The following is a 14,890-nucleotide window of genomic DNA, read 5'->3' as shown; positions in this document are numbered from 1 at the left end:
ATCCTTGCCTTCCTATGTCTCCTTTTCTTTTGTTCTTTGGTTTTTTCCCTCATTTTCATCATCTAATCCACCCCTTTTCTCTCTCTCTCTCTCTCTCTCTCTCTCTCTCTCTCTCTCTCCCTCTCTCTCATATATATATTTGTTCTGCTCTGGCTAGCTGTTGTTATGGGCCGTTGTTCTAATGGTTCATAGTGTGGATAACAGTAGCCCCTGGGCCTGTGTAAACCTCAGCCTCCGTCCTCTTTTTCATTCCATTTCATCTCTCTTTTTCATGTTACTTTTACTTCATTTCATTTCATTTCACGGAGATTTGTCCTAATGGATTTCGGTGTGATTCTACCTTTAATGGCATTTGCTTTTAATGGAGGAGTGTGCACGCGTGTGTACGTCCCCGTGCGTGAATGTGTTTGCGGCATCCACACCTGTGTATTACTCTCTGTCTCTTTGTCTTCCTCCTCCCTCGCTCCCCGTCTGCTCCTGTTGCAGTGAAGTCGTCCCCCACCACCGTACATAATTCATAAGTGTTGAGCTCTGATAAATGCATCTGCAAGGCTTTAGATAGAAGGCTTCTATTGGGTCGTCGGGTGTAATTTTCTCCAACTTCTGCCCCTACCATCGATGGGAGAAAAAAAGCAAAAAAAACAAAAAAAAAAACAGGACAGTAGCATCCAATTTTCCAGCTCCCCAAAAAAGCCATCTATGTGGAAATGGAGCCCTCTCAGCCGCAGAACAACATACTGTATACAATTCATAATGGGAAGCGAGATAGCATTGGACGCAGTTGGAGAGTGAAATAAAGAAAAGATTGGAGCAAAAGAACAAGAAGAGAACAGAGGAGAGGCTTGGTTCCTATAGCTCTTATAATAGCTCCATGTTCTTGTCTGCTCCTCCACAGTCAAGAGTCTCAGAGGTGTGTTAAATTGCCTTTTCCTGAGGTGCTCTCTGATACTTAGGCCTTAAAATTTGGGGAGCTATTATTTCTCTCAGTGGGTGCTTTGTCTGCCTTTGTTTGTTGGTCTCTTTGTCTGTCTCGCCTCCCACTTCTTCCTTTTGTTCTTCATTTAAAATTCTAGTCATACAATATCCGACGCCTCCATTTGTTTGCAGTATTAGCCACCAGGGGTTGCGGCAGCATTCCCCGGCCAAGAAATTCAATACAATAAACGCCAATAGCACTGTTATGTGATATCAACAAAAACATAACGTTCTTTTTATAACTTTATTGCATAGCAGATACAGCACCCGTGGTGGCATATTATGTTTCACACTGTTCTCCAAATGAAGAAAACTACGCCAAATATGCTTAAGGTTGTATGTATTTGTACCTATGCTTAAATATTCTAATCAGCTCACATATACAGATTGTGCCCTATTACCCCCATACTATTTAATGTGTCATAAGATAATCAGGTATTCAAAACAGACTCTGGATCAGAGACCTGCCGGACTGCCCCGGCTCTTCTATCAGAGGGAAGTATGATGGTGAAGCCTTGAGAAAGTGCCAGCAGCCAGGGATGTGCTTTATCACAGCGATATGGTTACACTCACAGCACTGCTGAGCCAGCAGATTGGTAAAACAGTAGCCTTTACTTCAATAAAAGCTGGATTTATGATCTCTGTTCTCCTCCTCCCTTTCTCCCCACCTCTCTTACCCCCCACCGCCCCCCCAATCGTGAGTGTGCGTGTGAAAGTGTGCGTGCGCGTCTTTGAGAGACAGTTATTGAGATGTATTACTCTAGCTATCCTTCATAGATGAATTGGATAGGTCCTTAGACATACTGTGTTGATGTATGGCATTAGCTTTATCATTCATCTCTCATCTGTATTCATCAGCTGCACACCACAGAACACCAGGGATTATTCGTAGAGTGTTTTCTCATCTGGCTTAATAGGAAATCCTCGGCTCCCTGAATCTCTTGCCGTTTGTTCTCCTTCTCTCTTCTGTATTTTATTTGTGTGAGCTTTTAAGTTTTCTTTCTTTTTTTTTTTTTTTTTTTTTCTGTTACAGTGCCAAAGGACCCAAACCCCCAGTGGCGAAAGGTGGCATGGAGCCATGACTGCACCCTGCTGGCCTACGCGGATAGCACTGGCACTGTGCGCCTTTTCGACCTCATGGGCAGTGAACTGTTTGTCATCCCGCCGGTAACCATGCTAGTCCCTCCACTTTAACGTCATCAAACAACCTCGATCTTCTCCAAGCTATCTTTGTGTTTGATTTTTTTTTTTCCTTGTGCATGCATTGACACTAATTATAGGCAATTAGGCATAGCATATGGAAACCCAGCATTCACTTGGCTTACTTTCAATTTTATCTCCTTATTTTCTGGATCTGGATCTGTCCAATTACAGTATGTTGTATCTAATCTATTTCACTGTAAACTTTCCTTAAATTCTCTTTGAAAAGTGCTGTATATGCCAATTTTATTGTTTTGTTTATGTGAATGAAATTATTGGACAGTTAGTAAAAGACTTGATAGTATGCTACAGCAGATTTTTTGACTGTATTTCTAACTTTTCAGCCACACAGTTATGAGGATTCAGACATCCATAATGTTGCCTCCAGGGATAAGTGGGGCCATGCGCCGCTGTTTCAGTGTAGCACAGATTTACTGGGCACTTTGAGCTGCCTGTCACCTTTTGAAGAGAAAGTCTCCTTGTCAGACACCCTCTGTGCTCTCTTCGTCTGTCACGCCAGATTTCAAATTCATTGTCTGTTGCTTTTTCTTCTCCCCTCTTTGCTCATGGTGTCCCATTCCTCTTTTCTCCATCTTCATCACTTCCTCTCTTTAATTTTTCACACGCCTGCTGCTCCCCCCATCTTCCCTAGATCCTTCTTTCTTTCCCTCCCCCCGTGTCTCATCCTTACATCTTTCAGTAGCTCTCCTCGCGCTGCCGTTCCCCCTCACTTTAATGCCCTCTGTGCGCCACGTATTATCATTCCCCCATTTTTATCCGTCATTCCTTCCACTCCTCCAACCGTCCTGTCAGAGACTATGAGCGCAGACACTCGTCCTTCTCCCCAGCTGCACACATCTTTCATAGTCTGTGATTCTCATTCCTTTAGTGCAACTTTGCTACTTTGTTATGCATCTACAGTGTGTGTGCCTGCACAATTACACCAGCACCCCCCACTCTGCTGTACTTTTTCTCTTGTTTGTCACTGTTAAACGAACTCACTGGTGCTATTTCTGGAGATAATAAAAAAGTCAATTTGACAGAAAGTGTGCATGGATGATCTTCCCTCCCTTTCTCATCTCTCTCACTTTCTGTCTTTGTTTCAATTTCTCTGTCTCGTATTTTTTTTTCCCTGTCCCATCATTTCCCTCCTTTTTCTACTTTATGTTCTTTAATAAACACTGCTGTTATGATGTATCTTTGTCGTTTGCCCTTGTATGAAGAATTGGTGGGGACACAAACTGATAGATAATTATACACATTTCTCTATGTCTTCTGTTTTCCTCTACCATTTACATCAGTCACTTTTACAATGCCACTGACTTTTCTTCCTCATCTCTCTCTTGATCCAGGTAGTGAGTTTTCCTGGGGATTTCAGTTGTGCAGTGGCAGGACTGATCTTCTTGGAGTATAACACAAGTGCTCAGTGGTCAGCTGAGCTGCTTGTTATCACATATGGTGGCGGGCTCAAGAGCTATCTAGTCAGGTGAGAGACAAAACCGCTCTAGTATTACACCGAGAAATAACAGGGTTCTAACACCTTCTTATTAGCCACAATATCTTAACATGAATAAATGACCTACGGTGGTTCTCATGTTCAGCATTATGTCAGATTAAAATAAAATAAATGAGGTGGCAAGAAAAAGTATGCAAACCCTTTGGAATTACCTGGCTTTATGTGTTAATTTCTCATAAAATGTGATACAGACATACAATATGCTTTAGCTAATAACACACAAACACTTATAATCCTTCATGTCTTTATTGAACCCACCCATTAAACATTCACAGTGCTGCTGGGAAAATAAGTGAACCCTTGGATTTAATAACTGGTCGAACCTCCTTCGGTAGCATTAATCTCAAAGTGCTTCCTGTAGCTGCGGATCAGACCTGCACAACGTTTAGGACCTCCCAACGTTTAGGACGTCCATTCCTCCTGACAGAAATGCTTTGGCTCGGCCATATACTTAGGATGTCTGGTCGGGTTATGCATCTCTATTGGGTTAAGGGCTGGGCTCTGACTGGGCCACCCAAGAAGGGGGATCTTCTTTGTTTGAAGTAATTCTGTCGTAGATTTACTTTGATGTTTTCGTGTCACTGTCCTGCTGCATCACCCGACTTCTACTGAGCTTCGGCTGGAGGACAGCCACCCTGGCGTTATCCTGTAAGATACCTTGATAAACCTGGGAATTCATTTTCCCCTCGGTGATGGCAACCTGTCCAGGCACAGAGGCAGCAAAGTAGCCCCAAATCATGATGCTCCCTGCACCTTTTTTATCGGAGAGCATGGAGCATGCTGTCCTGGTAGAGTAATAAATCTTAACCAACTAACTCCTGACTCCAATTATGTTTTGTTGATGTCATTAGCCTAGGAGTTCACATACTTTCTCCAACCTACACTGTGAATGCTTGAATGATGTCTTCAATATGGATAAGAACACTGTGTTTGCCACCTAGAAGCATTTTTAGCTGCTTTATTAATCTGCTGATTTAAACGTGTGTACTTTATATTCTAAGCTTTACATGGCAGGGATTCCTTTTCGAGATATTACACTTCAACTTAAATTTTAATTGCACACAGTGCAGACGCTACGCTTCTACTTTTACTGAAATTTTTCTCATTTCAGCTGCGTTCATCTTTTACTCTTCAGCTGCTTTCAGTGATGACTCAGTTGCTTTCATACTTTTATGTCAACTAACATTTCAAATGCTTTCTTTGTCTTTAACTGACATTTCTACTTATTTTAATGGTCACGTCTCAACTGGCACTTCAAACTCTTCCGGGTCTAAGGAACAACAACAACAAAAATCGTCTTTAGCTTCGTCTAACTCACACAACTTTCACTAAGACACAGTTTTCTGCAGCTGCTTACAGTGCTTACGCTTCAGTTGACATCAGCTTTCAGTTTATGCACTTGAACGGGCACTAATTTCTCTCAGTACTTCAGTACATCACTTTCACTGACTGTTCAAATGCTCCAACTGACATTTCAACTGCTGTCACTCCGTACATACCAACTGATATTACATCTGGCGCTTAAGCTTCAGTTGAAACATCAACTGCTTTAATCATTAATAGTTCAACAGCTTTCATCTTACTCTTTACAGTTAAACTTTCAGAGCTTACATACACACTGACAATTCAACTGCCTACGAGGCTTAATTTTAAATTACAATTTCAAATGAATTCAGCGATTGTACTTCAACTAATTTCAACTGCCTTTGGCTCCTAACTTCAAAAGACACTTCAAATGCTTTCAACACTTCAACTTCAACTGACACTTCAACTGCTCTCAGTGATTCATCTTAAACTGCAGTTCCCATTCAACATCTCAGATGCAAACAAATAAAATGTAAGACATTTTAACCTGTTAACACTTTCTGCACTTGCAATTTTCAGCATAACTGAGCACACTTACATTTTCTTAAAAAATGTTGACTTCTCTTGTTTCCATTGATATTTTAACTTTAACTTTTTTAAGTGGACACTTCAAACCCTGACCTTCAGCTTCTTTCAGTGTTTATAATTCGAATGCCACTTCAACTGTAACTTGAAGCCTTTCAGCATTTCAGCTGTTTCAGCAGCGAGCACATAGTCTTTGCTAGTTGTTTATCACTGTCCCATTTTCAAAGATCTGGCACCTCATTTAGACACACAGATCCATTCTGAGCTGCTTTAGTATCTTTTCATTTAAATGCATGTATTGTATATTCTGACCTTTACGGGACAGTAAACCCTGTTTGTGGAATTTGATACTGCATTTTTGTCAAAATGTAAATGTTCAGGAGGAGTGACACCTCTCTTTGAGTACCAATTCCCTTGCTTGCCAATCCTCAAACACACATTTTGAATATTTGATTAATGACATTTGATTTTGTATGTGCATGCTTGCAAGAGTCTATGCGTGTGTTTTCCTCATGGGTGCCCACACCTTCCATTTTTAATTTACCATTATATAATATGGCATTATTTCAGACATTTCCCATTTCATTTTGTATGATTGCTCTAGTCACACCAAGCCTGAGTGCGCTGACACTCCAAGACACAGGTTGAGATTGTGCATGTGTATTGAATCTCGATCAGATGTCATCCCACACTCCAGGCCTTCCCTTCAGTTCTGCACGCATAGTGATTTTTGCTGAGAAGAGAGGAAAATTCTGATTTATTTTTCTATTACAGGCAGATAAATAGTGTTAGCTGCCTTTGAAACTATCATGGCGTGTGTGTGTACACATTTTTGATACCTCTTTGGGACCTTTTGCGGTATAAAAACCAACCTTGTCGGGACTAGTAGTCCTCGTGGGGACCAAAGCCACGTCCTAATGACGCAAATGTCATTTCTCAGCTCATGGTTAAGGTTAGGGGTAAGGTGTGAATGGAGGTTAGGTTAAGGTTAGGGTGAGGGTTTGGGTTAGGCTGTCCACAATGAATGGAAGTCAATGCAGTGTCCTAACAAGGATAGCTGCACAAACTTGTGTGTGTGTATTGAGAGTGTGTGTGTGTTGAGAGTTTCTCTGTGTGTGTGTGTGTTGAGAGTGTGTGTGTGTTTGTGGGTGTGTGTTGTGTGTTTGTGGGTGTGTGTTGAGAGTTTCTGTGTGTGTGTGTGTGTGTGTGTGTGTGTGTGTGTGTGTGTGTGTGTGTGTGTGTGTGTGTGTGTGTGTGTGTGTGTGTGAGAGAGAAAGAGGCGGGGGAGACATTTGCACCAGACTTACTCTGAAAGTGCTGGCTTGCTTTTAAAGGTTCATTTTCAGTATGGAGCTTATACACACTCTTCCTTTTCATATGAATGCATTCCAATATTTTTGCTCAAACACTTTAAATTAGAATTTCAGAATTATAGCTGAGCCTTGACAGTAAGTCCTCTCTCTCACTCTTCTTGGCCTGTGCAAGCACTTCTGCATGTAAGTGTGTGTTCAAACATACACAACTGCTTCACTGTAGCATAAACACCTAAAGAACTGGAGGAAGCTAGACTGTGGGAACCTTTTAATCTCTCAGCTATTTCCTTTGTGCTCTCTTTCTTTCCCTCTTTTCTTTACATCCATTTCCCCTTCTCTCTATACAGTTTACATTGTGAGGAAACATTTCCCCAGTGAGATATCCCACCAATTACACAACAAATTACAAAACATCTCCTCTAGTACCAATCTAATTTAGATTGCCCACTTAAATTAAATTATATATTTTGCCATGTCTCATTTTTATTGCAGCTGGAATTGAAATTGGTCCGTCATCTTCCCCAAAACAGCTTTGTCTCATCATTAACATTTCAATATGAGTGTTCATGTGTTGATTGTTTATCTGCCAGAGTTCAATTACAGGTGACTTGTCATGTGACCTTACTTTCTCTCTCTCAGTGTGGGAACCACTCAGAACTTTCAGGAGAACCACAGCTTCAGTTTCTCTGCCCACTACTCCCATGGCATCACTACAGCTATTTACCACCCTGGCCACCGGTAAGTACGTTGTTGCCAACAATCCAACACCCATCAGCCTGGAGTGTTTGTAGAATATAGTAGAAATAATGAATATTTTGGGAAATGGAACATTTTTGCCAACATTTAGCATTTAATCTATCAATCTCAGTTTAATTACTGCTTGTAGCATTCACTTGACGCCCTCAGACATATCATTTTTCCTGCAGCCGCTGTACTCCAAGCCTACTTCTATTAGAACAGTGTTTCATCAAGAGTATTTTTCATACATTAATATTCAGACATCTACCGACATCCTCATACAGCCTTTGAATCAATTTTCATCCTTAAACCCATTGCCAGTGATGATATGTGAGGCCATGTACAGCTTAAATATCTGAATTTTAAAGTTGCTGAGTGATTTCAAACGCTTTCATCATTTGACATCTAGGGGCAATATGAGTACACTCCAACATGTCGTCAATATGCTCATACATATGTATTATATTGATTACTGAGCTAAAACTCAGTTTGAGTTTGCTGCAGTACAGTTAACTTAAACTAAAACTTTATTTTACCATGAATAATGCTGCTTGGCAGACAGGTTATTCTAATGAAATATACAGTATATACTATAAAAACATCATGAGATAAGTCCTGAAAAATGTTCTTATGCAGACATTCCTGCACAGGCATAAGATGTTACATTATGGAACAAGGCCAAGGGGCTTACTCAGGAATAAATGAAGCAATCACTTTAATGCAATACCTGCAGGAATTGACTATAGCAGTCCAGAATGTCCTTGGCCTTCTTCGCCACTTAGCAGTCAGAGGTTTTGGTTAATTATGTCTGGCTCACACCCCATGACCTTAGTGTTTTCAACGTGCTCCCCTAGTCGGCACAAACCAGATTTAGTTTGGACTGTGAAGCTTGGTTTGGCAGCTTAATGGATTTTGGCAGCTGCTGTCAAATGTTTGCCAACTGATAGATGAGATGAAACTTTAATGATCCATGTGTGAAAACTGGGTCAGCAACAGAGAGAATAGGCTAGAGATAAGAAAAAAACTCAAGGTGAGAAACTGGATAGAAGAAAAACAATTTAAACAGCCGAACCTACATATGAAAATACTACTAGTATATTAATGAAGATATAACGTGTTTTATATTCTGTGGTGCACAGATGGGATTACAAATGCTCAGAAATGTTTCCAGATGTGCAATTAGACGTTGTGATCTTTTCATTATCAGAATTAAAGAAAGAGTTCATATAGCGAATGTTTGTGCAGAGTATGCAGATATGCATCAGGGGTGCTAGAAATTGTCCACCATCTATTTTAATGAAACCTTAGATTACGTTATACAAAACAGGTAGCCTATATCAGACTTGAGCTACTATGTTAACACAAATAAACAGCTTTCTGTCAGTTTACAAACTCACTCTCAGATCTTGGCCTCTGCACCAGGGGGCAGTGTTGAGCTGGACAGCAGTGCTACATCCACACCTCCCCCGAGTTCCTGGCCACTGTCGCATCTTTTCTGTTTCAGTGCAAAGACAGACCTACAGATCACTGTGGTCATTGTGGTGTTCTTTGTGTCTTAACTGGACCTGGCAATTGATTCCAACCAGACCTTTATCTCTGTTAAATAACTTTTTAATCCAGTACTTTGCTAAATGGGAATTCAGTTTTTCGAATACTCATGATACCCTGGCTTTTACCCAAACTGAAGGATGACCTCGCAGTGACCACCTTAATTTGCTGTCCTTGTTATGTAGTGCTAATTGATCTGCTGGGGCACAATCATGGAGGTTGAAACTATGAGTGTGTTTGTGTGTGCGTGCGTGCGTGTGTGTCTGCTTGTTTTCCAGATTGCTGCTGGTGGGAGGCTGTGAGTTGGGGGATGACAGTACGTCTAAGGCCTCTTGCTGTGGCATCACGGCCTGGAGGGCTCTCTCTGGCTCGCCACACTATAAGCAGGTCACCAGCTACGAGGACGATGTCAATCCAGTGAGGAGACCACACACTTACACACACTTTCATGCACAAGAATTCAAGCAGTATCTAACACACACATTCTTGTCATCTGTTAGAATCAGAAGAGATCTTTCTTCAGGATCCCAAGCTTCAGATTCTTTTCAAGACAAGGTGATGAAAAGGTAGAACAGTGGCCCTCGTCTTTTTGTTTGCATCATTGCCAATTAAACGTTTAATTGCAAGGGACTAGGGAGCATTGTCTTAATCCAAAATTGTGTGTGTCTGCATTTGTGTTGTCCAGGACGGTGTATTCCGCATGAGCCTGAGCCCCGATGGCACTCTCCTGGCTGTTATCCACTTCTCTGGTCGTCTGTCTCTCTGGGACGTCCCCTCGCTCAAACAGAGGGCCACATGGAGCCAAGACCAACAGGTTCACCTCTAAGCTGCTTGTGTTTAACTGTGTTGTGTTTATGCTTGCATGGTTTTCCTTATGCAGAATAAAACGGTGTCCTGCTAATATTTTGTACATTAGTTGCTCGACTAACTGTATTAATGTAATCACTCCCTGGCGCAAATATTGTGTGTATATTTGTGTGTTCCCTTTAGAAATTAAGTGAGGAGGCTTAGGGAGAACTTATATTTGCAGAATGTTTTGCCGATTTATGTGGCATGTGTGTATGTTCTGCTTCATCGCTGGCCTGAGCTGGCAGAGCGTCTGTTTGTTGCGTGCTGTCAGTGTAAACAGAGTTAGCAGAGTAATCCTCCCCACACACCCCCCTTCCATCTCTTCTCCTTTCCCTCCCCTCTTCTTTGGTTCCTCCATCCTTCACTCCTCCCTTCAGCCAGGGTTTGAGGAGATTAACCCAGAGTGGAAGACATCGCTGGACAGAAGGAAGAAAATAAAAGGTATTTTGGCCTGAATGGTTAGAGAGAGCCGACCTTGGTGCTGACACAGCAGTACACGCTGGATTCCATTTAATGATCTTTGACATGTCTTATTCAAGGAATTATATAGTTATCTAGACATACAACCATATGCCAAGGCAAGCAAATATTTTTCCTCTTCAAGGTCCATGCTTGTGAGTGTGTGTAGTTCTATGCTTGTGTTATTGCTTATATGTGTCTGAGTGTGTGCCTGTTTGTGCAGCTGTACAGTCTTTTGTACAGGAAAATCAATTACAACACAAATGTGTGCATTGATTTGTGATAGATCTTTTGCACTGTGAGCTGATATGATTCCCCAGGTGTTCCTGACAAACAGAAATTTGAACCTGAAGTCATGTGTTTAACTTCATGCAAGCATTTTCAGTTGTGAGATTCATTGTGTAAAAAAACATGTGTACATGCGTTTCTAATAATGGTGAAAAAGCGTGATGATGAAATATGTATCCCTGTTTCTTTATCCTCCACAAAGGACCCTGATATCGCAGCACCCTGCTTTTTTATTTTAGTCATTTGCTTTTCTTTGGTTTTTTCTTTGTTTTTTGTATCTGAAAGCATTAGGAGAGCAAAACAGATTTCTTTACCAGCCGACTGTCTTCTGCGGAAAGGTTTCATCAGCTTGCTTCAGCGTGAAGTCAGGGGATGGGTGCTTGTAGCTATATCTGCAGCTGAGTGTGTCTTGAAATTATCTTGAAGAGGGTACTGTTTGTACGCTTCCACAGATGTGGAATAATGTGACCGTGTATATTTATGATGATTAGTACACGTGCATCTTCTTGTGTGTGATGAGTTGGGGTAACGTATTAATGCAGCACTATGGAAGCTACCTCAGCTCCTCATTGATTAAATTGCTTAATGTTTTACAGGTGCTAAATGTTTTATATCCCCCAGCTGGGAGCAGAGCTCTGCTGGAAGGGCCAGCATTTTATTTTTCTCTAGTGAGCTAAAACCCAGAGTGGCATCACTACGAAATATGAGCACTTGCTACACAGTGCAGATGAAAAATGGGGAAATAATTTTTTCCCCAACTGAAGCAATCACAAAACTAGAGAACAGGACAATACAAGTGGAAGAAAGTACTTTGGCAGCTTGGTATTTAGATTTTCTATCAAGCAACTTGACTTTGCGCTTGTTTTATGTTCGGACAGCCTGCTGCTCTTGCATGAGGGCTTGAAATTAAGTATGTTTACTAGTGTAAGCACAGCTAGATTTGAACTGCGCTGCACTACATTACATGCTTCATTTTTCATTCTTCACTTCCTGCTGGAAAACAAGTGTCTGTATTCCACATCAGAAAGCTGTCCTGGTCAAAGGCTGTAAATCTGACTGTCTCAAACATTGGGAAAAGGTGTTCTTCTGTTTTGCAGCCCTCACTTTATGATTTGGGCCAACAAGACAGATGCATTTTTATGTAGAAATACAACTGTGGCTTTGTTTGCATGTTTGCAGTATAATTTGAAATTATTTTTACAGCACTTGTTTATTTTGTTATACGGTTCTATAATTCTTCTACTTCCAACCTCTTCTTAATTTTTGCTCTCTGAGTGTACCTCCATCTCATTCGTAATATTAGGTTTTTGCTATCCACAGTGTGAGGTGAAGCTTGCCCAGAAGCGTGGGCGCCTCGAGAGCAACCTGAGCGGTGGGGCCAGTGAGGATGAGGAGGGCGATGATGGAGGAGACTCTGACTCAGACGAGGAGTCCTCGGCCAAAGCCCGCTACTTTGGCTACATCAAGCAGGGTCTGTATTACGTGACGGAGATGGAGCGCTTTGCCCCGCCACGCAAGCGCCCCCGCACCGTGATCAAGAACTACCGTCTGGTGAGCCTGAGGTCAACAACACCAGAGGAACTGTACCAGAGGAAGGTAGGAGGCTTGTAAATGACTGGAATATTAGTGTTCAGGTGCACATGCTGTGATTAATCTAACTCTCTCGAAGCACTAAACTCTGAGCATCTTGTTTATAAGGGCATTAACTTTGAATTTTGTCTCCAGAATGTGCTCATACAAGTGAAAGCTCATGGAGTGCTCCTGTTTGAATTTTAGAATACTTTCAGATTTGAAAGTGCTTGATGGTATAAAGGGTGAATAATAAGAACGCTGCATGGCAGTTGTCTAACAATGTCTATTCCATTGCACAGCTTTCTATAAAAAAATTCTAACTGAGATGGTCAACATGGTAAACATCATACCTGCTAAACATCATCATGTTAGCATTGTGGTAAACAGCCAGTGCTCAGTGACTCTGTGGAAAAGTCTTATATTCATATTTCACAACAGTCACATACCTGGTGTGACCTGCTTGGACAGGTATTTTGATTTGACAAGTTAGGTTGCAGTTGCAGTGTGTTTAACCCAGTAGGAGTCGTCAGAATGAGTCAGCATATCAACAATTGGGGAGAAAATAGAGTCAGATTTTTGTTACCCTTTACTTATTCATTGCAGCACACACAACAAAATGCTTATGCGCTTAGGTGACAAAAGCTATCGTCAGTGTTGATGCTGGAAAGCCTTCATGTTTGCAATTGAATGATCTTTCAGCTCAGCATTCTAAACAACAATGCCAGTGCTGACGTGCAGTTCATTCTAACACATTACTATAAATTAATTTTGACAAACTGATATTCCCTAGTTAGGTACATAAGTATTTGTACAGTGACACAATTTTTGTATTTTTGCTGTACACCATCACAATGGATTTGAAACAAAGCCATCAAAATGTGATTGAAGTGTAGACTTTCATCATCAATTCAAGGGGTTTAACAGAATTATCACAGTGCAGATGAATAATGACCCTAAGTGTACTGCGAAAACATCCCAAAAGCTTCTCAAGGCAAAGAAATGGAATATTTGTCAATGGCCAAGTCAGTCATCTGACCTCAACCCAATTGAGCATGGTTTTCAATTTCTGAAGACAAAACTGTGGGGAGAAAGACCCACAAACAACCATCAACTGAAGGCGGCTACAGTAAATGCCTGGCGAACATCTGAAGGGAAGAGACAGTATTTTGTGATGTGCATGGGTTCCAGACTGCAGGCAGTGATTGACTGCAAAGGATTTTCATCCAAGTGTCAAAAATAATGGTTTCTCTAATTACTTTTGAGCCTCTGAAAATGAAGGACAATGTATAAAAATGGTTGTAATTCCTAAATGTGGTATTTTGTTAAACCCCTTCATTCACATCTTGAAGTCTTCATTTCAAATCCATCATGGTTCTATACATAGGCAAAGTTATGAAAATTGTGTCCCTGTACAAATACTTATGTACCTAAATATTTGGTATTTTTAAAGATACTTAGTTCCTAAATATACAGGACCTTTTGTAAGGCCTACATCAGATTCAGACTGATACATGAGTCACATGCGCCTCAATGTAATGCCAGTAATCATGTCCTATGAGCAGTTGTCAATTGTCTTTAATGGTGGATATTGCATTTCCCATAAAACTATGCAATTCTTTTGGCAACTTAATTTAGCAGCAACTGAAGGACGTCGTATGAATCTGTTTGGTCATTGACGGAATTATAACAGGCTGATCTGCAAAATTGGTTTCTGACTACATAAATCCTCTTCCAGTTCAGTGAAGTGCTATTGTTTTGTTGGATCAGCTCCAGAGTGCTCTTGACGAGGAATGAAAACCAAGCAAGATGTTCAGTCTGCTTTAAGACTATTTCTCAGTCCCAGGGGTTTTTCTGAAATGCTAATTGCTGCATTAGAAATATGGCTGTTGTTTCTACTCACTACAAATTGCAGCAAAGACAACAACATGCTCTATCATAAAGCACAGCGAGAGTGGTATCGGCTCTCGACGGTCCCAAGTTTGAGCATGGTTCATCAGTCATTTTTATGACCCATCATCTGCTGCCTTCTTCATCATTGTCATCATCATTAGATGCCATTAGTCATCACCATCAATCCTAACAGTGGAGAGTTACAAAGTAATATATCATTATTATCTCTTTGTAACACTTGGTACCCGCGGCACTTCACCAGCTGCTGCTGCTGCTCTCCTGTTGGAATTGTTTCTTTTTTTTCTGTTTATACATACATATAGGTATGTGTGTAAAGAGGAGGAGGGGTGTCTGTATTATCTTCATGTGTATGTACGTAGGTGTAAGTATATGCATGCATGCATATTTGGTTTATTGTGCACATCAGTGCTGACATATCACTTGTGTTAGGTCTGTATAGTTTGACTTTTCTACACTACGCACATCCACACTGTGTCACTCACACAGAAACCAGACTGACCTGATCGCTCCTCAAAGATTCACCTCGGTCAGGGTTGTGGTCCAATTGACTGTGAATAGACTCGAACAAGTGATTCCGGGTTATTTCCTCAAGTCAGCCTCTTCATTTGTTTAGGAGTTTGATGATGCTTTC

The 14,890-nt window shown here is 41.1% G+C and overlaps 1 protein-coding gene across 1 annotated transcript in view; it reads left to right on the top strand.

The window, feature by feature from the left end:
- Window positions 1-14,890, top strand: part of nbas (NBAS subunit of NRZ tethering complex) — a 164,929-nt gene that overhangs the window by 7,827 nt on the left and 142,212 nt on the right. The window contains exons 7-14 of the mRNA XM_040125994.1: window positions 2,009-2,142; window positions 3,528-3,661; window positions 7,534-7,632; window positions 9,459-9,597; window positions 9,681-9,746; window positions 9,866-9,994; window positions 10,407-10,470; window positions 12,080-12,372. Coding sequence (XP_039981928.1) covers window positions 2,009-2,142; window positions 3,528-3,661; window positions 7,534-7,632; window positions 9,459-9,597; window positions 9,681-9,746; window positions 9,866-9,994; window positions 10,407-10,470; window positions 12,080-12,372 — 1,058 coding nt within the window. The remainder of the gene's footprint in view (window positions 1-2,008; window positions 2,143-3,527; window positions 3,662-7,533; window positions 7,633-9,458; window positions 9,598-9,680; window positions 9,747-9,865; window positions 9,995-10,406; window positions 10,471-12,079; window positions 12,373-14,890) is intronic.

The sequence above is a fragment of the Xiphias gladius genome, chromosome 4, assembly GCF_016859285.1.
Source record: "Xiphias gladius isolate SHS-SW01 ecotype Sanya breed wild chromosome 4, ASM1685928v1, whole genome shotgun sequence".
Lineage (NCBI taxonomy): Eukaryota > Metazoa > Chordata > Actinopteri > Istiophoriformes > Xiphiidae > Xiphias > Xiphias gladius.
The sequence above is the reverse complement of the archived record's forward strand: the minus strand, read 5'-3'. Positions and strand labels throughout refer to the sequence as shown.